The sequence below is a fragment of the Musa acuminata genome, chromosome BXJ3-7 (genome assembly GCF_036884655.1).
Source record: "Musa acuminata AAA Group cultivar baxijiao chromosome BXJ3-7, Cavendish_Baxijiao_AAA, whole genome shotgun sequence".
Lineage (NCBI taxonomy): Eukaryota > Viridiplantae > Streptophyta > Magnoliopsida > Zingiberales > Musaceae > Musa > Musa acuminata.
Genome location: NC_088355.1, coordinates 1598367 through 1621246, shown reverse-complemented (window position 1 = coordinate 1621246; position 22880 = coordinate 1598367). Strand labels below are relative to the sequence as shown.

Here is a 22880-nt window from a genome sequence, read left to right as displayed (position 1 = left end):
ATAGAAGACGATGGAAAATGCTTCTTAGGTGGCCCAAATCGGTCCTGACACCTGCATGAGATGATCTAGTCTTTCACAGACTTAATGTGGTGAATACATACACCAGCTTTTTGAATGAGTGCATCACGTATTATGGTGTTCAACGATTTATCAGAAAAAAAATCTTTAGTTTTATGCTTTTATCAGATAACAGACTATGCTTTAAAACGTACCGAATACGAGTCAACAGAACTAAACGTCTTTAGTGACATCAAGCATCAGAGTGGCCGTATGATTTATGATGAGCCCAAAGGCTGAGCCTAAGTTAAATCCGAAACATTACCGTAACGCACAATCAAAATCTGAATTAATAGAATATATATATATATATATAATTTTCATTTCCATCCTTCTCACTCACTAAATTATAAAAATATTATTCATATATTTATATAATTTTAGATAATTATTTGAAAAAAATATATTAAATAGTCCCATCAATTCACGTGTCGTAGGTCGAAAATTGAGTCGATGTGATCTCCGATTCTAATATCTATGTTGTGATCTCAGTGATCATCTCACCAATCACGATGAAATGTTACCCATCACGTGCATAGCATGTGCATAAAAACCTTCCTACCCAATCCAATGGTCAGCCATGTGAGATCGGGTGGTGCAATGCCCGCACTTCAACGGACAGGATTCATTCGTAGTCCATTATAACTGGTGCCTGTTCGATAGGGTTTTCGGGTCAGCGGCGCGCCGATCGGGAAGCGAGGTATGGAGCTCCGTCTCCTCGTCTCCCTCTCGTCGTCCTGAAAACCCTAGTCTTTGTTGGTTCCCTTGCGATTGCCTGATATTTATCTCTTTTTTAAATTTATCTTTTGGGTTCATGGATCCCTTTTTGCCTCGTTCAGTCGTCCGATTGACTTCGAAAAGCGGCGATTTTTGATTGAAAATGGTGATATAGGTTCATATGTTGCTGTTTTTTCTTTGAAATACGATCATCTGCTTTGGTAATGTTAGGCTGTGATGAGATCCGCGGTCTCAGACGTGGGATTGGCTATCTAAAACCTAGCAAAAACTCGTACACCGCTCCTAAGGAGTCCTGAATCTTTTTGCGCAAAATGGATCGAGTGAGTTATGCTTGTAGAAACTAATCTATCGAGCAGCTCCGAACTACGTTACTTTGATTCTTGCTCCTGTTTGTTAATAGCTTCTCTTGTTGATCTCTTTTTCTCTTTCATCTTCCCATAAAATTGCTCACGTTTGAAAATGCATTTTATAGTCAAGTTCTGCGTTTGCTCAGAAATATACGTTTCCATTTACCGTATGGTTTTTGATGATTGATTGCTTAACTAGGAATTCAAGATATCTTAAATTCTCTTTATTCTGACTTGCAGTACTTTACTGACCTTAGTGTATTCTGTTTCGATAGGTTGAAGTTTGTTTACTAGGACACCTGTTCAGCAATCCTAGATGGCTCCACCCGCAAAAGGTACTTTGTCTGAATCCAATTTATCTTCAATATAATTTTTAGCTACTTCATATTTGGCTGATTTTATGGTTTAATGTGAATTTAACATGATGTGGAAATTGACATGGAGACTTCATTGACATGTTTGCTTGTAAATATTATCATGTAAATATCATCAATATTTGGCTATTTATGGGCAACCTGGGCTAGCATGGCATAATTGTTGCACTTCATGGAGATGATCTATTTGAGAAGTTGGGGTCAAATAGTTTAATCCCTCTTTTAAAGTCAGATGGAGTTTTTTTTCCTAATTAGCTCATCGGCACTGTGTTGTTTAAATGTTTATTCACAAAGCTAGAATCCTCCAATTCTGTATGGATTCATCCTTCCATTCTTGTGGATCCATTTTTTCTCGCATCTTGACCTTCCATTTATTGAGATGTTACACCACGGTGCATCCTGTACTAGCAAGCGGGTCCAAGATACTAGACTGGTAAGACAGATCTTTGTGATGGGCGAGAATTTGACCCCCGATTTCTCTGTACATAATAAAGAGGAACACAACGCTTCTCTATTGTTGTGATGATTATGCTTGCAGCTATTTGTAAAGTAGCTTTAAGTTTGCTGATGATTCGTTTTCTTTTAGAGCTGTATTTAGCTCCATGTTTGTGTATTATTATCATCTGTCCTTGTAGGATAACCTGTGAACCATAGCATTCAAGTAGTTCTCCATTTCCCCACGTCTCCAGGAATTGACATTGATGACCTATGTCTAACCCAATTTATCACATTTTTGGTTAAACACGAGGATAAATATTGAGTTGTGACTTGTGATTGTTGTTTTGGATTATATTGGCTGTGCCTTGAGAGAAAAATGTGGTGGATATTTGTTCATTCTGTGGTACTGTCTTGGAATTAATACCTTGTGTGAGGGATTAACTTTGTAATCTTAAATAGTTGGGTTTTTGGGGCACTGTTAGTAATTGTTTTGCTTTTCATAATTGGAGTTCATGTAGGAGATAAATGCTCAAAACTCTAATGGAAGTATATATTTTTGTTTCAATTGAATATATGAAAAATCAAATTGTTGCTTTAAAAAGTTCTGCTTTAATTAACCATTTATACATGAATTAAAAAGGTCATCTTGATGCAAGGATCTTTTTTTTTTTACTTTTTTTTTGTTTTGAAGTAAAACTAAGTTATGAAGGTTCTAGCTAATTATAGGCATATATAATGTACAAGTAGTTTTATCACTGATATTCATGTCAAAATTGACTCTGGTTTTGTGGTACCAACTTTGATTTTAAGAACAAAGAAAGAAATTAGATAAACTATCAATGGAGTAGCATCTTGATATGTTGTTCTTGTTACTTCGAGCCAAGTTAGAAGTGTTCTCACTCTAGGCTTTTATCTAACTTCTTACATTCTTCTTAGCAGCTACCTCCAAGAAGGCCGATGACAAGACACAGGCTCTGAAGGTTGCGAAGGCTGTGAAGTCCGGATCTACCTTGAAGAAGAAGGCCAAGAAGATTAGGACGTCTGTTACTTTTCACAGGCCAAAGACTCTGACAAGGGACAGAAATCCAAAGTACCCTAGAATTAGTGCTCCACCAAGAAACAAGTTGGATCAGTATCAAATTCTCAAGTATCCCCTGACCACTGAATCTGCAATGAAGAAGATTGAAGACAACAACACACTAGTCTTCATTGTTGATATTAGAGCTGACAAGAAGAAGATCAAAGCAGCTGTGAAAAAGATGTACGACATTCAGGCCAAGAAGGTGAATACCCTGATCAGGTGAGTTGGTTTTCTTTCCTAACTGCTACATGTTGATCATTTGGTCCAACTGTTAATGATTTGTGCCCGATCTGGAACAGACCTGATGGTACTAAGAAGGCTTACGTGAGACTGACTCCGGACTATGATGCGCTTGATGTTGCAAACAAAATCGGCATCATCTAAGCTTGGACAAATTCATAGCTATCCAAATGATTCTGACTTGAGGCTCTATTTGGGATCTCAAGAAATTTACAGCACTATGGAAGCCGATGTCTATGATGTGACTTCCGAAACATCATTCTTATTTTCAAAATGGAGTTTTATTCTGTCTTCGACATTTTTTTAGGTTTTTGTTGTGTTACTTTAAAGACTATTATGCAAGTTTGCCGACTTAGTTGGCTCGATAGCTTTAATCAGTGATTGAATTTACCCATTGAGCATCGATAAAATATTTTTCATCTTCCATGCTGAAGTAGAATTTTCTCCAGTGATCCTCATTAGTTTCAGTCCTCGGTTTTCTTTCCCCCTATTTCAAATATACTGTACCTACGTATTTTCCCTAGTTATCTATTTGAAATATTCCTCTTCCATGCAATATAACATGCGGTTCCCTGCAACTGGGCAATTCCACAAAACTGAACTGTTATTTCTCTAGCTTTATCTGTCACAGGCCTAAAGAAGATTAATATACAGTCAAGTTTCTCAGAGGCAACTACAGTGTCTTTTTAGCCATGAGTTTGCATCTGCCAACATTTCGGCGGCTACATGCGGAATATATACTTCTTACCCACGCATCACAATATCGATCATCTACTGCCAACACTACAGCATCTCGATACCACGATGGCACAGGACAAGCTACCATGAAACCATAGAAGTAAAACCATACAGGCATATACCGACTCTGGCACAGTCTTTTTATCAGGAGCTACCAGATGCCAAGAATAATACACACTTGGTTTCCTCTTTCAACCAGCAACATGTTCAAAAGATGTCGACCATTATTGCCAATCTGGATCCTGGCGTAACCACAAGCTTTCTGATGAATGCCTCAACAGAGGAATCGAGTTCCAAAATCGGTGAGGTCAGCACGGTGTTGCCTCTTGTCGCTGCTCAGCTCTGTTGTTGATCTTGATCTCCAGTAGCCGCTCCACCGGCTGCCTGCATATCGGGCATCGATTCGTCTGGAACCTAAGAACCTTTGCGCATTCGCTGCACATGCACTGCAAAGCCAGAAAGGAGAATCTTGTTTACTCTTGGCAAGCCAAACTTTAAGGAGGCCAACACTGTGCTAATATTACAACCTGATTTGATGACAAAATCTAAAATGAAGCTTTGAGGAGTTGTCGAATGAAAAGAAAAACAGTAGAACCCGGGATAAGATATTTTTACATCTAAGATACAATTATTTCTCATATGAATTTTTCTTGTTAATTCCACAAAATGAATAAAATAATATTAAGCATTTTTAATGCTCAGACTGAATATGTTGGAATCTCAGCCTAGAGCCTTGAACAGAACCTTTTGAGTTCTGCCAGAGCACAATGGAGCGATGGTTCGACAAAGAAGTTAGAAGCTTGATAGCTCTTTACATACTAGCAAAGGTACAGCAAGAATCTAAGAATCCTGTGATGGCTTGGTCACAAGTAGAAGCACTAAAAATCTTCTGACATCATGACAAAGGCACTACTAGCGTAATTCTATGAAGGGCCCACAAGCTCCATTAGCAGTTAACACTCAGTCGGAGAATAGTTTTGCTGACCCTTGGTAGCATCCCTATGGCAAAAGCACTATTTGTGTTTAATACTCTGTGAAAGATTTGTTGGACGCTAGAGGAGGCTTGCCAGAGTTACTAAAGCCCATATCTATGAAAATTTTAATTGCTGTCTATATAAATTTAGAGAAATTTTGGGAAATATTTCATCGTATCTGAGACCCAACAACTTTTTTAAAGATGGTTATAAACCAACAATTTTGACCAAGAGCTTTGCAAAGCTTTTGACAATCTTAATAGGCTATATTGAGCTACTTGCATCCTTTTTGAGCTTATGCTTATCCATCATTTTCTTCTGGCGCTCACTCCAAGTGAGAAAGAAAAGATTCCCTGCATCATTTGAATGCTTTCCTCATTGCAACTCCTTTTACATTATTGTTTTCTCTCTTGTTTAAAGTATGTATTTTGTTGACTGATTCAAAACGCTTCCTATCAAAGTATGGATCTAGTCTGTAAGGTTTATTTAGGATAGTTTACCTTTTATTGATTTTATTGATATTACTTTCCTGATTTTGAGGAGTTTAGATTCATAGTTTTAAGAACAGCTTTCCTGATTTTGTTTAATTCAGTTTTACTATTTATGTAAATGTGTTCTCTATAAATTTTGTAAGTTCCTTAGAATCAATGGTAGAAGAAGAATTCCTTTTTAAACATCTCAAAAGAAGCCTATTATGAATTTTAGAGAGGCTTTGGTCATAGTAGCATTTGTGTCACGACCTGGGCCTGATGGGCTAACTGACCTATAAACTTCGTTTGGTCTAAACCACTGACCAAAATGCTTAAGCTGAAGTTGATAGTAGTACACTCATCCAGTGATTGCAAAAGGCGCTCGGGCGAGGCGAGGCGAGGCCCGAGCGCCTCGCTAATGTCCCAGGTGGCGCGCTTCAAACAGGCGTCGCCTGGGCGCTTGCCCGAGCCCAAGCGCTGGGCGCTTCGGGCGAGCGCCTGGGTAAACCAAGGCGATCGAACCAGAATTTTAGGTCTGGTTCGGTTGTTAGTTGGTTCAATCGAACCAACTAAATCGATATAACCCCAACCCTAACCCTAACCCTAACCCAACACTAACCTGCTGCCGCTCTCGATCTCGATCCCGATCCCGATCGCGATCTCGTCGCTCGCTGCCGCTGCTCCCGCTGCCGCTGCTCGCGCCTCCCGCGAGCCCTCCCGCAAGCCTTCCCGCTGCTCGCGTATCTTAGATTTTCTTAATTTAATAGCATATTTTTATTTAAAATTTTAAATAATTATATTATATATTTTTATAATTTATTCGCTCGGGCGAGCGCCTAGCGCCTCGGGCGTTTGTGGACCTTGGCGCCTTTTGACACCTAGTGCTTTTTAAATCACTGCACTCATCAGTGCCCTTATAAGTCAATCTTAATCCTGCTTACAATCACCCCCACTCAAAGGCTTGACGTCCTCGTTAAGACCCAACTCAGATCAGACCCTAGCATAGTGCATGTGAGGCGTAGCCTAGTGGTGGCTCCACGCCGTGACGAGTCCTCTGACTCCGTCTACGAGTAGCCCTTTCCTACTCGAGCCCCCTCACCATACCCAAATGCTAGGTTGGCTCTGATACCAAATGTCACGACCTGGGCGTGATGGGCTAACTGACCTATCAACTTCGTTTGGTCTAAACCACCGACCAAAATGCTTAAGCTGAAGTTGATAGTAGTACACTCATCAGACCCTTATAAGTCAATCTTAATCCTGCCCACTTTCGATGTGGGACTAATCAGGGGTGTTACAATTTGTGTAAGTAGTTTGGTTATTGCCGGCAAAGAATATCATAATTAATGAAAAACCAGAGGATTTAAAGTAGTATAATATTCAAAAACAAACATAGCTCATACATGTTTAACTGGACCATGATAAACTTGTCTGCCTCCTCACTCATATGTTCTTCTCATATTTATTATGATTTTCAACTAGCACAACCATGACTCTTGCTTGGCTTTGGGTTTTTTATGTTGACTATAGGTTCGTGGTTTTTCATTTGACAACCTAGGGCCCCCTCATAGGCCGGCTACATATAATTGATAAATCCATATGACTTTTTAAGTTTTGAATCAACAAGCAAAAAAGATTATTTCTAAAATTCTTTGACAAAGCTTCAATGTAGTATGAATTCACAAAGAAATACTCTTTGACTTGAGCTAATTAAACTACAATTCCAATGAACTATAGATAAATAATCTAAAAACAACTTTTTGGTTTCACTTTATGACTTGATTCATGTTTGAATCTTAGTAGACGGCTAAAATTATGATTACATATGAATTTAAGCTCATTTTAAAGTCTCAAAGTGCAACACTTCTATTTAGTCCCATATTAGATGTGAGAGGCAAATCTAATTGTAGAAGGGCTAGATGAGTTAACGCTATGACTTGGGAAGCATTTTAGGTCATATGGTTATAGAACTAAAAAGCTAATGAGTCGATTATCCCATTGGATTGGATCATGACGATTAACATCAAAGCAAACCTAATACAAGGCATGTAAGGGGTCCAAGAAAGAAAGAGCAACGCAACCTGTGAATGAGGTCGGAGGTATAACATTATGTGAAGCCATCATTTGGTTGAGCCTCATGTGCCACCAACTAGAAATGATTTGAAGTCATGTATTGGACCTTGCACTTCCATGAGGGTATCAATGCCTAAGTGGAGAGATTCTGACATTTTGATTTAGTTCCGTATCAGAAGTGCGATGGATTTGATTGTATAAAGGGCTCGACGAGACTGCGATTATAAACTTGGGCTTAAGCATTGGTCCTAGTCCTATCACTTGTGTGGTGACAATAAACCAAGGAATTCTTTCGATATGGGATACTACATAACATAAATAACAATCAACTTAAATCCTAAAAAGTCAAATTAATCACGAGGCTAAATGATTGCAAACGATTGTTCAATCAAAACAAAACTACCAGTTTAGCCAACTTTAAATAATTTAAAACTTTGGAGAAGACAATAAACTCTAAATTATGCCCAAGAAATACACATGAGAATTGAATTTTATTATAAAATTCTAATTAACTTCCATATCAAAGCATCCCATAGAACATAATTATTTCAAAAGAAGTTACGCAAAAGTTTCTGTAACAATGGGTTTTATAAGTGTAGAAAGCATATAATAGTCTCAACGAAATCAAAATTACAGTATACAAAGCTTTCCTCTCCAACATGCAAATCTATCAAGTTATCTTCATATTTTTGTCAGGCAATTATTTCTTTTGGAAATTAGCAGAGATGAATAACTGAACTGTAAACAATAGAAAAACAAAATATTAAGAAACAAATAACTTAACATACCATGTGTCTGCATGGGAGGACAGTGGTATCATGTGGTTCAGAAAGACAAATCACGCATTCTTTTCCTGCATCATTCCCATCAGTATCATTGTCAACTGAGTTCTCGATGCCATAGATTTCCTGCAGCTCATATCTGATTTGATTCACATACAAGATCTGCTTCATCACACGAACATGATACTCACCATTCTCTTTCTTCTCAAACATAGCCTGTGTAATTTGCGAGTGCGGAGTTCCTAATTTCTGGTTCTCACGTTCTGGTCCTTGATTGTTGGATGGAGAAGCTTCTGCTTTTACAGCAAGAGGATATATATCAAGTTCCCGCTCTTTCACCAACTCGGCCTTGTTAAAAATTGAGAAATCAATTCCTGTCCCAGACGGTTGCCTGAACTTCTGACCCAAACCTTCCTTAAAGGACACTGTGACTGGTTTAAGCAAGTCCTCCTTTGTTGCAGTAAGGTTACAGTCCATATCTTCTTTTGCAAAGAAGAAAATAGTAATGCTGTTTACAGTATGTACAAAAGCATAGAATTCAGACATAAATACCACTGCATATTATAAGCGGTTGCACGTGGAAGTACATGCTGAAGTAGAAAGAGGTTATGTACTAAATGTAGCATGATAGTAGATCACAATCTGTGGGTAATCTGATCCCATCTTCTGGACTGGGATTGGCAGGGTCAGATTCTAAAACCCCTATTGGGTTTTTGCTGAATGGTTGAAGAAAATTTATTTATATGAATTTTGTCACATATACTGAAACTAGTGATATAAATTATAAAGTACAAGCACATAGGTAGATATTCAATGGCCCAAACATTTTTGTTCTATGCTTTTAGTAATAGATAAAATTCTAGTTCAGAAGCTAACTTCTAACTATAAGAAAACTAGGTCACCATATTATATCAAAGAAACTATAAAATCAACAAGAAAACAAAGACGACTCGGAGTCTAGATCCTACCAATAGTGTTATGTTTAGATTCCATAAAATGTGAAAGCTATGTACAAACAATATTTGGATTTATAACACTAAGGATTCATGTTGCAATATCAGCCTTTAGATCTTTATATTCTACCAAGTACAAAGGAAATTGACTGACCCTGCAAATTTTGCAATATCAACTCAATCAGCCACCTATTGTTTGTGTAAAAAACTGCAGAGATGTGATGTACATAATGTTTCCATATGAATAAAATCCTCAAGATTGAAGTTCAGTCTTATTGTTTTAGCACATTAAAATTACAGTTTTTCATAGTTGGATATCTCACCTTTGTTATAATAAAAATATCATGATCGAAGCAGGTATACTAGTACTACACCCAATTTTGAATAGTCGGTGCAAAGAGTCATCTTCAGCATTCATTTCATTCCAAAGCAGAACTACCCATATTAGACTCAAGTCAAGCTCTCTTATCAACCATTCCTGAATCAAGAATGATCAAACTGTACTGAACAAACAAAAAACGTTGGTTCTCAGTGATTGCACCATCCTAATCTCAGCACTCACCCTTTGTGATAAAAGCCCCTCTCTTTTTTATCCTCTGCAAGAGTCTATCAGCTAATATTCAAGTATATTACACTTGTGTTCCTTCAGATAATCTCATTTGACTGTTCAAAGACTTGGATTAATCTTCTTGAGGTTAATTTTGTGATGAATTTACTGGGATTTCAGTGTTTCCCAATTGTTACCTCATCCTTTTATTTTGTTTTTCTTTTCCCCTGCTTTTAGCATGTCCATTTCTGCTAAATATTCTAAATATGTTGGTTGAAATACCAGACTGGCTTTTGCTAAATCTTCTATATAGTAGGAAAAGAAATAATATGCCATATTCCTATCAAGTATACGAACATGTTAATATTGCTTCACATTCAGAACAATTGAGATGTGGGATGTCACCAATTATATCAATATCTCCTACAACTAGGTAACACAGAACATTGTTAGTACTTAAGTAGGGGTCTTAATTTTTAGGTGTGTTTTTGGATGCTCTGAAATATCTGCAAGTATTAACTTCCAGTGATCCTAGATGCCGATTTCCAAAGTTAGTTCTCCACATATCTGTTAAGCAAGTTAGAACTGCATACATCCACTAATGAATGTGAGACCGCAAGTTTGCATGCTTAATATAAAGCAAAGGGGAAGACAATCTAACCTATATCAACTTATGCAACTTAAAAATTGTTGCTTATGAAAAAACAAGTCAATTGCCAGAAACTCTAGAAGACTGTGCTTAAGATCACAAAAAGGCATGTTCATCTAGTTTTGGATCTGCAGTCATATTTGATAGATGAAGGAATAATCTAGCATCGCCTAACAACAATCATAACAACAACAACAACAAACAAATTCTAGGAAAAATTACAATTAATTTTCTCTCCATACTAAGTATTATTTGTCATATTAATATATACCATGGAAAAAAAGTCAGCAAAAGTTCCAGAGCAAAGTCAGAACTTTGACATCACATGAAGACAACAGCACTAAACATGTACATGTATGAGCAATTATTTCCCATAGAAAACAGGAAGGAAGCAAAAGAGGTCACCTTCCTGCGACGGTGGCATCGAAGGTGAAAGCCACGAGGAAACGACCTGTATTGTGGTCGTCAGGCTCAACCCTGAGGGTCTCCTTCTTCACATTGACGTCGTTCCTGATGGTGACGGCCTTGTGGTGATCGACGTACGGAGGAGCAGGGGGCGGGGCGCCATACGGCGAATACCTCCCGCCACCCGCCCACCCCGGGTGGTGGACCGGGTACTCTACCTGGGGCGCGCTGCCGCTGCCACCGTGTTGATGGTCGAACGGCGCCGGGAGAGGCACCGGCATCGTCGGTGGTGGAGGCGGGTAGTACCCGTACTGGTAGTACTGAGAGGGGTTCGGGTTGGGGTACTGCGGCGGGTAAGCGGTGGCCGCCCCGAACACGTAGCGGTTGGCGGTCACCTCCGGCGGCTGTAGCGCGGGGAGCAGAGCAGGTGCGGGGCCGAAGGGAGGCGGGTGGTGATGGTGATGGTGGTGGCGGTGGTGAAGGCTGGAGTTCCTCCGCCGACCACTTCCAATGCCGGAACCGCCGCCGTTGCCGCTGCTCCCGGTGTTTCCCATTCGACAAGGAAATTCCAACCGGAATCAGCTTTTCCCCTCGAGAAATTTGGAGGGCTTGTGGGCATCGAAGACAGGCACGTTAAAATCACATAAAGATCGGATCTTGCGCGCGATTTCGACGCCAATTTGGGGGGATTTCCCGCGACCCAAAGGAGAACGAAGGAAGGTAGGGGGCCTCCTCCTTTTAGGAAACACAGCATGAAGGAAGACATGGTGAAGTTGCAAACCGATTCCAACAACTGTGCGTATTTGCAAAAACGCCCCTTCTTTTACGGCTTTTCTGTCGTTTTCTCTTCGTTGTTACGAAGGCTTTTTTCTTTTTCATCCCTAAAACAATTGAGATTTCTCGACAGGTCCCTATGGTCGGAGGTGGGGACCACCTCCACTTGTGTTAGATTCCCGCGATGAGTAGTTTTGGGGCGTAGCATTTGGTGGTGGATTTGCATGAAGCTCCGTTTTGCGTTGCTTTAGTCACATTTTCTTATGACATAATAATGTGTCAATAGGATAATTAGCTTTTAATAAGCTTTTTATCCTCAGCTTAATTTAATCTTAACTATAAAATTAAATTAAGTAAAAATCTGATTATCTAAATCGAATATAGAGTTCAAGTCAATTGAAAATCAAGATGGTCCACTCCAAAAGACATTTAATCTTATAAATTATATTATATTGGGGGTGCACTCGATAAAATTCTTCAATGCTTAAGTTAGCTTGAGGATAATGGTATCACTAAAGCATTGAGAATAATAAATCAAAAATATTTGTAAAACGAGTGTGTTTATGAACATATTTAAAATAATTTTATATATTCCGTGGAATTATGTTGTGTCCGATATAAGCAACATGTGAGAAAAATTGACATAGACGGATAACATTCGAAGATCGTGATCATGTTAATCATACTCTTGATTTGATATCAAAGTGTCTCAATGTGTTGGTTGAAGCGTTACGAACTCAAAGCGTTAAGAAATAAAATAGTTTTTTTAAAAATAAAATATGTTATTATATACGATATAATTTTCTATCTGAAATCTTTTGTGGTCTATTATTATTCTTTTAAGGATAAAAGTTAATGTGGGAGTATATGTCTAAATTTATTTTTTAATAGATTAATACGCTTCAAAAACTATTAGAACTAAATAAGCTAAAGACAAATTTCCTTAATCAAATTTTCTAATATAAACTCTTCTTCCCATCGGAGGTAAAAACATTAACCCCAAAACTTTGTTTTGGGGGTGTGAACAATAGTTTTCTTCTATTCAAGTCAATAATAATACACTCCCGAATCTTTCATTACATTCTCTCTAAATAGTTATTCTAATATTTATATTCTTGTTGATAGCCATAAGTTTCACAAAATCCTGTTACTCAATCGAAACATAATTATGACCAAAATAAAACTACTCATTAGAAAGCAAAAGGATGAAGAATTGCCAACCCAACCAATTCTTTTCCTAATAGAAAATAAATTTTATTGAAGAAAACTAAAAATGGTACAAAAATCACTATGTCGTTCATAGCCAACCGAAAAATCCATATCAAATGAAGCATCTCAAACCCGTAAAAAAAAAAAAAAATCATGAAAAATATGAGAAATATAAAAACCTAAAAATTTCTCATATAGTAAGTACTTCATGATATTCCATAACTAAAACATAGTTACGTAGTTGTTATGTATGTACATAGAATTATATACATTTTTTTTTTCAGGCATGATATCACTTGTTAAAAACCTAAAAAATTTTAGTATAATAAGTACTTCGTAATATTCCATGAATAAAACATAGTTACATAGCTGTTATATATATATATATATATATATATATATATATATATATATATATATATATATATATATATATATTCTCTATCAGGCATGATATCACTTGTTAGGTGCACAGGTCAATGAAATTATTTTCAGCATTTCAAAGTTGTAATAGGAATGTTTTGTTTTGTCCATTTCTACATCTAATTGTGTACTCTAATTAATCGTTATCAGATGCATGGAAGGTCAAAATGGAGGTTTCTTTTCCAGCCTTTGTTTGACCTTTTAACATTCATTTCAATGCCTACACCAAAAGTCCACATTTTTCTACGGTTTCCAATGGATAAAACAAGCATATGGATCTCTCTAGAGAGGTGGAAGTCCTCCAATTACACCTTCGCTTGATTTGTTCCGTTCAAGGAACGATTATTAACGTTTTATACATCCATTTGAATCCATATAATAATGATAAATATTTTATGCATCCACTTCGTCAAACATTTGTTCAAACACCCATCTCTTGATTTGACCAAATATCTTTAATTAAAGCGGACTAATCTTGTTGATGAGATCGGATTATCCTACTAATATTCTATAAGAAAAAGTGAGTTCTCTGATTAATGACATCTCATTGGTTTATCGACGCTTTGTCCGAATCTATGATGCATCATCTTCTCTTGCGGCCTATTACCCAATTGGTCAGTTGACCTCCGTAACTCTGATTTCTTTGATGGAATTTTCATATTTTTTAGTCTAATGCTCGAACCCATGGCCCGAAGCCTTCTGCTGATATGTCGACTGATCCTCCGACTCGACGTCCAATCTTCTGCCTTCTGCCGATATGTCGACTGATCCTCCGACTCGATGTCCAATCTTCTGCCTTCTGCTGATATGTCGACCGATCCTCTGACTCGATGTTCAATCTTCTGATACATTCTACTCCGGCCCAATATGATTCTTTCTATTTTTAATTATCTCTCCCTGATGGAATCTTCGTGTCACTTGAAGCATATATCAGATAAACACTATCAATTAGTTTCATCATCAAAATCCAAATTTAACAAGAAAAAGATGAGTTATCTAATTATTTTCATACATAAACTATAAGAATAATGAAGAACATCATGAATCATAATTTATCCACCTCTTCTCTAAGTTTGTTTGTGCCTTTATAAATCCTTATTCTATGATTAATTTCATCCAAATATTCCCACGCACATCTGTAACCCAGTTTTTACATAATTAATTTTGTGGTGATTAGAACGGCTCATATTCTTTATACTATCGTCAACGTTTGGGCAGCGAAGTCAAGACATTTCTTTGACACGATCGACTTTTAGGCCATCCATTCGAATTGGATTCATGCCAATTAAATGAAACAAAGTGATGATGTTGGTGAAAGAAACAGGTCATTCTACAAGGACGACAAATAAATGTACAGCATGCGAGTTGCTTCTGTGACTCGACCACTAGGAATAATTGATCATGAGGAGGCTCTCCGGGGCCGCCTTCCTTCTCTACCTCCTCATCGCTCTCCTCGACCCTTCCAATGGAGCTGACACCTTGACTCTTGACCACCCCCTCGCTGACGGCGGGGAACCCTTGATCTCGGAGGGCGGCAGCTTCGCGTTGGGCTTCTTTAGCCCCAACGGTTCTGACACCCGCTATATCGGGATATGGTACGAGAAGATCTCAGTCCAAACGGTGGTGTGGGTCGCCAATCGCCGGCGGCCTGTCATCGGCAGCCATGGAAGCCTATCCGTGGCGGCCAACGGGACGCTCGTCATCACCGGCGAGAACTCGACCGTCGTCTGGTCCTCGCCGTCGCTCGCGCTTTCGAACCCGGTGGCGCAGCTCCTCGACGATGGGAACTTTGTCGTCAGGGAGGCGGATGGTAATCCTAGTGATCCCAACAGCTTTGCGTGGCAGAGCTTCGACTACCCGACCGACACGCTCCTGCCGGGCATGAAGCTCGGGTGGAATCTGACGACCGGTTTCAACCGCACACTCACGTCGTGGGCCAGCGCCAGCGACCCGGCGCCGGGCGAGTACACCTTCGGCATCGATCTGCGCGGCGATCCCCAGATCTTTGAATGGTCAGGGACGCGTCAGGTGTGGCGCGCTGGCCCATGGAACGGGCTGCGGTTCACCGGCGTCCCGCAGATGACGTCCTACAACATGCTCTCGTTGCAGTTCTTCGTCGACGCCACCCAGGTCGTCTACGTCTTCTACATGATCGACCCTTCCTTCGTCTCCAGGCTGGTCGTGAACCAGTCCGGCACCCTGCAGAGGCTGGTGTGGGTCAACGACAGCAAGTTCTGGAACGCCTTCTGGTACGCCCCAATGGACGCATGCGACACCATCTTCCCGTGCGGCCCCAACGCCGTCTGCGACACCAGCAGGTCGCCGCAGTGCGGCTGCCCGCAGGGGTTCCAACCGAAGAATCCGACCAACTGGGGATTCAGGGACGGCTCCGACGGGTGCGTGAGGAAGACGGAGGTGGACTGCCGGAACGGGACCGACGGGTTCGTCTTAGTGAGCGGCGCGAAGCTACCGGACACGTCGAGCTCGACGGTGGAATGGGTCGGCACGACCCTGGACCAGTGCAGAGCTAAGTGTTTGAAGAATTGCTCGTGCACGGCTTACGCTCAAGCCAACATCAGCGGGAGCGGCAGCGGGTGCATACTGTGGAGTACTAATCTCACGGATCTGAGGGTGTACGGCAATGGAGGACAGGATCTCTATGTCAGGGCGGCGGCCGCCGATCTAGGTATGTACAACTCGGTCTCGCTTAGTTTTAGATCGCTGGCTGCGGGAAGCCCGCAGTCGTCGGCAATTAGGGGCTGAAGCCTGTTAGCGTCGACCAAAGAGGCGGGTGATGGCGACGGATCATGCCGGAGTTTCTGACTTCGATGCCGCAATCTCCTCGATGTCATCTACAGAGTCTCATCTGAGAGGACTGTAGCCATGATTCGTTGCTTTGACTTTGAGTCTCATCTAGAGAGTCAAATATAGTGGCGCACATTAAGGTAGAATTTAAACGCATATATTAGAAATTAAAAACTTGATTACTATATATTTGTTCAAATTTTATGAAAAATTTCATGTACTTTTATTATATCTTGGTAAAATAATATCACCAAGAAAAAGAACATGGAATATAAATTAAGAAAGTCAGAAGTCAAAGTGAATATAAATTTGAAATTTTACCAATAAAAAATAAGAATATATATACAAAGAAGGGATAAAAGCATGTGAATGTAAGATATAAAGGTGTTGCTTGTAAGACCAATATATACCTTGGAATCAATAATCAACAAAGAAGCCACCATTGACCACAGAAGGTTTTTTTTTTTTTTTTTTTTTATGATGAGCTCTTCTTTTCCGGAATTTTCGTTGCCATTTGTGATATTATAATAGCTCATAGGAAAAATAGTCCAAGGAGAATTTGACATCTCTGAAGGTGGCGGTACTAAAAATATCATGCTAATATATACTGCACGCTTCTCGAAGGTTTTTATCTGAGGAGAACATATAATTTTGTTCTTGTTTTCATATGATCATGTTGATGTTTCAGACTCAGAATCAAGTCATCACCGGATCTATTTGATCGTGATCACTGTGATCCTTGCTCTCTTCATCTTAATCCTGGCTTTGGTCGGTTGCCGTGTTTGGAGAAGGAAGAAAAGAAGCAGCAGAAGTACCATCAACACTTGTTCTTCTTTACCTTGTTACTGCCACTTGAGAGGAATCCTTCATCACCAGTTGTTATCACTCAGCAGGTGTGTCAGGCATGGCCACCTCCTTCGCAGAGCGACATAACGATGAAGGAACAGAAGCGAAGGACTTGGACCTCCCGTTGTTCGATCTGGGAACGGTCGCAGACGCCACAGGCAACTTCTCCATGGAAAACAAGCTCGGCGAGGGGGGATTTGGTCCCGTGTACAAGGTAGGGAATCGACCGAGTCTCGCGATTTACAGTTTCACCAATTTGTCTGCTCTCAACCAGAAGCTCGCAGGGTAAGCTGGAGGACGAGCAAGATATAGCTGTGAAGAGGCTGTCCAAGACATCGGTGCAGGGCGTCGATGAGTTCAAGAACGAGGTAGTGCTGATCGCCAAGCTGCAGCACCGTAACCTTGTTCGCCTTCTTGGTTGCTGCATTGAAGGAGAAGAAAGAATGTTGATCTACGAGTACATGCCCAACGGAAGCTTGGACTCCTTCGTCTTTGGTGATCAGTTCATCCTTTCACCTTCTCATGGCATTTTGCATCTCCATTCATCACTCATCATGAGAATCTTTGCTCAGATAAAGCCAAGGGTTGGTTGCTGAACTGGCCAACGCGTTACAGCATCATAGTTGGGATTGCTCGAGGTCTTCTGTACCTCCATCAGGATTCCAGATTGAGAATCATCCACAGGGATCTGAAAGCTAGCAACATTCTTCTCGACATGCATATGAACCCCAAGATATCTGACTTCGGCATGGCAAGGATATTTGGAGGGGACGAAACGGAAGTAAACACCAAGAGAGTCGTCGGAACATAGTAAGACTTCAAGAACACATAATACATGTGCATCGTGACCAGCAGAATCAAAGACGCTTCTTACTCTTACCATTACTGCAGCGGATACATGTCTCCCGAATACGCCATGGATGGAATCTTCTCCGTGAAATCTGATGTGTTCAGTTTCGGCGTGTTGGTACTTGAGATCATCAGCGGCAAAAAGAACAGAGGAATCTATGACTCGTCACGCAACCTCAATCTTCTGGGATACGTAAGTATAAGAACTCATCGTCGTCTTCCTCCCTCGGTGTGCCACTAACAGTGATTGCCTTCAGACGTGGAGCCTATGGAGAGAAGGTAAAGGCCTCGACTTGGTCGACGAAGCCATCGGCGACTCGTACCCCAAGGCGGAAGTCTTGAGGTGCATGAAGGTCGGCCTTCTATGCGTTCAGGAGCGACCGGAGGACCGACCGACGATGTCGTCGGTGCTGTTCATGTTGGGAAGCGACAGCGCGCTGCTGCCGCAGCCGAGGCAACCGGGCTTTGTTGCCATGAGAGGGCCGCTGGAACCCGATTCCTCGACGAGCAAGCAGGACTCGTTGTCCATCAACAATGTGTCGGTCACGATGTTTGAAGGTCGATGATGAATGCCCCAAATAAACAAATCAGTGACATGATGTAGAATCGAATCCTGCATGCCTCCTGCAAAGAGCTGTTAGACTAATTGATGCAAGTACAACATGATAATGGAACAAATATCTCAATATTCTAGACGAAGCAAAATAAAACAAATAATAAAATAATTAATTATATCATCTTATGATCACTCGATTATATAGGGTCGGGTCAATATCGACAATTAAATATACTGTTACACTTGTTGTTGTGAACAACTTTTGAGTCGTGGCTTCGGGGCCGTCGCGGCTCAGTTCAGGTCCGAATAGCGGGGATCATGCTCGGAGTCCCTCGGGGGTTTCCGATGCGGGCGGTTGTAGGGATCCACTTACATAGGAACTCGTGGGTGCGTCCTGTGGGGAAGGGTTCCACTCTGCGGCGTCGGGAGGAAACTGCTCGGTGCTCGTACCTGCACACAGGTCGGGTCGGAAGCTCGGCCCGACCCTTCCGACGATCAAGTCAGTGATGCGAAGTTGTGTGGTGTTTTCCTATGTGCCTCTCCCTCTCTTCCCCCCCCCCCCCCCCCCCCCCCCCGCTCGTTTAGAACGCGGGGGTATTTACAGGGAAGTTTAGTGTTACCTGATGTGCCTGCTCGTAGGAGCAGGATCGTACCTTTGATGGCGTCTGACATTGCTGTTAGTGTGGCGTGAGGGATTGAGCCTGAGCGATCGTTAATGGACCTCGGCCTGTGTTCTGGTTCGTTTGACCAGGTTCTACCGGGTTGATCGAGGCGTGAGCTTCATCACGGTCAACTGACGTTAGTCCGAGTCTTGTCGTCATTTATTACCCTCATCAACACTCATGTTGAACGTCTTTATATTGTGATAATATTATGCTAAAAATATATCAAATATGAATATAAGTAGCTTGAAATTTAAGTAAAAAATAATAAACTGTCAACAAGTTATTATCATGTTGTAATCACTTTATTGTGTAAATCCTTGAAAAAAAATAATATAATATACTATTATTACATTCATATTACAAGTGAGTTTATATTGAGATTATGAGGTTACACGTAATTTGCTTTTTTTTTTTTTTTAAGAAATTTGCTTTTTTTTTTTTTTTGTTCCTATCGCTTGATCAAAACATGGCTCCCCACCGTAACATTGGTTTCAGGGTGTTGGTGAACTGATACGTCATGACCGATGAGTTAGCACGGCTTGATCCCTGGGTCAATGTTGGGAGTTCATGATCGATTGAAAGAAGTGCTGAAGCCGATTATATCAGGAAGTCAGGATGCAGACGTCGTATGAGGAAATGCGTCTTTCGGTCGGGACGCTGACACCGTCTTCCAGGAAGGCATCTCTCGGTCAATCCCCGAGTGGCGAGATGGTACCTTTGTGTGGTCGCCACCCGGAATGCACGGAACAATGCCATGCGACGTTGTCCTGAGCTTTCCGGGACGAGACTTGCTATGGGTTGCCTCTTGGTACGAGTTTCGGCTCGACGCGGGGAAGTACCACTCGTGCTGACTTGGTAGGGGTATGATGTGGTGCGGGTTGTGACATGGCTGGAGTCCAAAATATACCTTATTACCTCCCCTCCCCCTCCCCGGAGGCGTGCCATAGGGTCCTTGCAAGAGGGCGAGGGGCACGCCTGGCTCGTAGGAGTGTCACGTGTGGATCGATTGCTCGTGAGGGGTAGTCGGGCCGATTTGTCATGGGGCTGCTTGGCAGGTCGTGCTTCGTGTCTCGGGTGAGGATTGAAATTGTTGGCTGAGCCACGGAACTCAGGCAAGGTTGGACTGGTGAGTCCTTGGTCGGTGGATCGAGCTGCGCGACTCAAGCAGAGACTGAATATGTTGGTCGAGCTATTGAACTCGGGCTCAGGTTTGGACTGGAGAGTAGTTGGTCGGGGGATCGAGCTGTGCAACTCGGGCAGGGATTGAACCTGCTAGTCGAGCAATTGGACTCGAGCCCAGGTTTGGACTGGTGAGTCACTGGTCGGCGGGCCGAGCTGCATAACTCGGGCAGAGTCTGAACATGTTGGCCGAGCGACTGAACTCAGACTTAGGTTTCGACTGGCGAGTCATTGGTCGGGAGACCGAGTTGCGCGACTCAGACAGAGACTGAACCTATTGGCTGAGCGACTGAACTCGAGCTTAGGTTTCGACTGGCGCGTCGTTGGTCGGGAGACCGAGTTGCACGACTCGGGCAGAGACTGAACCTGTTGGTTGAGCAATTGGACTCAGGCTCAAGTTTGGACTGACGAGTCGCTGGTCGGGGGACCGAGCTACGCGACTCGGGTAGAGACTGAACCTCTCTCAGGACGTTGAATCCGCTAGGTCCGCTTCTTGGTCAAGCTTTGAAGGAGGAGTGCCTAGGGCTGCCCAGGAGAATTAAAGAAGCGATCACCGAGTACAAGAAATCTCCCGGGTTTTAGCTCGGTCTGCAGAGGTCGAGGTGAGCGTCGAACCCGAAAGACAAAAAACTGATTATCTAAATTGAATATAGAGTTAAAGTAAATCGAGTCATATTCCATATCTATCTCCTGAGGGTTGAATAGGAAAGACATTTGATCTTATAAATTGTATTGGGGGCGCACTCGATAAAGACATTTTAAGTTAGTTTGGGGATCATGATATCAATAAAGCATTGAGAATAATAAATCGAAAATATTTATAGAATGAGTATGTTTATGAACATACTTAAAATGACTTTTTATAATATGGCATTTAGAACATTATACAATGTCGAAAATAATTTTGTATATTCGGTAGAGTTATGTTGTGTTGAATATAAGCAATACGTGAGAAAAATAATATAGACGGATGACATTTCAAGATTGTGATCATGTTAGTCATACTCAATTGATTTGACATCAAACTATCTCAATGTTGGATGAAGTGCTATGAACTCAAAGTGTTAAGAAACAAAATAGTTTTTTTTTCTATAATAAAATATGTTATTATATACAATATAATTTTCTATCTGAAATCTTTTGTGGTCTATTATTATTCTTTTAATGATAAAAATTAATATGGGAGTATGTGTTTAAATTTATTTTTTAATATATTAATATGCTTAAAAATATTAGAACTAAATAAGCTAAAGACAAATTTCCTTAATCAAATTTTCTAATATAAACTCTTCTTCCCATCGGAGGTAAAACATTAACCCCAAAACTTTGTTTTGGGGGTGTGAGCAATAGTTTTCTTCTATTCAAGTATATAATAATTCACACCCGAATCTTTCGTTACATTCTCTCAATCATTTCATCCTTTCTTTTAAGAATTATTCTAATATTTATATTTTTGCTGATAGCCATAAGTTTCAAAAAATCCTATTACTCAAATGATGAGCAAAATAAAACTACTCATTAGAAAACAAAAGGATGAAGAATTGCCAACCCAACCAATTCTTTTCCTAATAGAAAATAAATTTTATTGAAGGAAACTAAAAATAGTAAAAAAATCACTATTTGGATCATAAAAAAATCCAGCTCAAATGAAGCGTCTCAAACCCGCAAAAAAAAATTTTATTTCATGAAAAACATGAGAAATTTAAAAACCTAAAAATTCCTCATATAGTAAATACTTCATGATATTCCATGAATAAAACATAGTTACGGAGCTGTTATCTATGTTATACATATTTTTTTCTCAGGCATGATGATATCGCTTGTTAGGTGCACAACTCAATGAAATTATTTTCAGCATTTCAAAGTTGTGATAGGAATATTTTGTTTTGTCCATTTCCACATCTAATTCTGTACTCTAATTAATCGTCATCAGATGCATGGAAGGTCAAAGTGGAGGTTTCTTTTCCATCCTTTGTTTGACCTTCTAACATTCATTTCAATGACTACACCAAAAGTCCACATTTTTCTGCATTTTCCAATGGATAAAACATGCATATGGATCTCTCTACAGAGGTGGAAGTCCTCCAATTACACCTTCGCTTGATTTGTTCCGTTCACGTAACGATTATTAACGTTTTATACATCCATTTGAATTCATATAATAATGATAAATGCTTTATGCATCCACTTGGTCAAACATCTGTTCAAACACCCATCTCTTGATTTGACCAAATTTCTTTAATTAAAGCGGACTAATCTTCCGTTAGAAAAAGTGAGTTATCTAATTATTTTCATACAAAGACTATCAGAATAAACAAGAGAAAGCTAATCAAATATTGTCTGCAATATCATTGATTCATCAACGTTTTATTCGAATATTCGATGTATCATCTTCTCTTATGATCTATTGCCCAATAAGTCAGTTGAACTCCGTAACTCCGATTTCCTTAGCGTAATTTTGACCCGATACCCGAACCCATAACTCGAAGTCTTCTAACGATACGTTGACCGATTCTTCGGCTCGATGTCTAATCTTCTTACATGTTCCACTCCGGTCCAACATGATTCTTTTAATTATCTCTCCTTGATGAAATTTTTCTACGTTACTCAAAGCACAGATCAGATAAACACTATCAATTGGTTTCATCATCAAATCCAAAATTTAACAAAAAAAAAATTATCTAATTATTTTCATACATAGACTATAA

At 40.3% G+C, this 22880-nt stretch overlaps 3 protein-coding genes across 5 annotated transcripts; 2 read left to right on the top strand and 1 right to left on the bottom strand.

Moving 5' to 3' along the window:
* Positions 1 to 658: 658 nt before the first annotated feature.
* LOC135643547 (large ribosomal subunit protein uL23) lies at positions 659 to 3699 on the top strand. Its single transcript, XM_065160631.1, has 4 exons — positions 659 to 757; positions 1418 to 1477; positions 2894 to 3254; positions 3335 to 3699. Exons 2-4 carry the CDS (start codon positions 1459 to 1461, stop codon positions 3417 to 3419), a joined length of 465 nt encoding a protein of 154 aa, XP_065016703.1. The 5' UTR covers positions 659 to 757; positions 1418 to 1458; the 3' UTR covers positions 3420 to 3699.
* A 206-nt stretch (positions 3700 to 3905) lies between these two features.
* LOC135643546 (probable E3 ubiquitin-protein ligase LUL2) lies at positions 3906 to 11626 on the bottom strand. Of its 2 annotated transcripts, XM_065160630.1 has the most exons (4): positions 10867 to 11626; positions 8504 to 8820; positions 8319 to 8383; positions 3906 to 4459 (listed from the first exon to the last, which is right to left on the bottom strand). In XM_065160630.1, exons 1-4 carry the CDS (start codon positions 11418 to 11420, stop codon positions 4322 to 4324), a joined length of 1074 nt encoding a protein of 357 aa, XP_065016702.1. In that variant the 5' UTR covers positions 11421 to 11626; the 3' UTR covers positions 3906 to 4321. The 2 variants fall into 2 exon arrangements, with proteins under 2 accessions (XP_065016702.1, XP_065016701.1); XM_065160629.1 differs by having other exon boundaries at positions 8319 to 8820; positions 10867 to 11625.
* Positions 11627 to 14590: 2964 nt separating this feature from the next.
* Positions 14591 to 18509, top strand: LOC135643873 (receptor-like serine/threonine-protein kinase SD1-8). 2 transcript variants are annotated; one of them, XM_065161267.1, is made up of 7 exons: positions 14591 to 15958; positions 16766 to 16888; positions 16968 to 17137; positions 17208 to 17418; positions 17496 to 17733; positions 17815 to 17965; positions 18030 to 18509. In XM_065161267.1, the coding sequence occupies exons 1-7, from the start codon at positions 14674 to 14676 to the stop codon at positions 18336 to 18338; spliced, it is 2487 nt and encodes an 828-aa protein (XP_065017339.1). In that variant the 5' UTR covers positions 14591 to 14673; the 3' UTR covers positions 18339 to 18509. The 2 variants fall into 2 exon arrangements, with proteins under 2 accessions (XP_065017339.1, XP_065017340.1); XM_065161268.1 differs by having other exon boundaries at positions 14595 to 15958; positions 16971 to 17137.
* The last annotated feature ends 4371 nt before the right edge of the window (positions 18510 to 22880 follow it).

Coding starts and splice junctions, on each gene's coding strand:
- LOC135643547 (XM_065160631.1), top strand. Junction 3,255..3,334: donor AAGGTGAATACCCTGATCAG/GTGAGTTGGTTT, acceptor GATCTGGAACAG/ACCTGATGGTACTAAGAAGG.
- LOC135643546 (XM_065160629.1), bottom strand. CDS start 11,420: ATGGGAAACACCGGGAGCAGCGGCAACGGCGGCGGTTCCGGCATTGGA. Junction 8,821..10,866: donor GATGCCACCGTCGCAGGAAG/GTGACCTCTTTT, acceptor TACTGTAAACAG/CATTACTATTTTCTTCTTTG. Junction 4,460..8,318: donor TCCTCCCATGCAGACACATG/GTATGTTAAGTT, acceptor CTGGCTTTGCAG/TGCATGTGCAGCGAATGCGC.
- LOC135643873 (XM_065161267.1), top strand. CDS start 14,674: ATGAGGAGGCTCTCCGGGGCCGCCTTCCTTCTCTACCTCCTCATCGCT. Junction 15,959..16,765: donor GGCGGCGGCCGCCGATCTAG/GTATGTACAACT, acceptor TTGATGTTTCAG/ACTCAGAATCAAGTCATCAC. Junction 17,966..18,029: donor ACCTCAATCTTCTGGGATAC/GTAAGTATAAGA, acceptor GATTGCCTTCAG/ACGTGGAGCCTATGGAGAGA.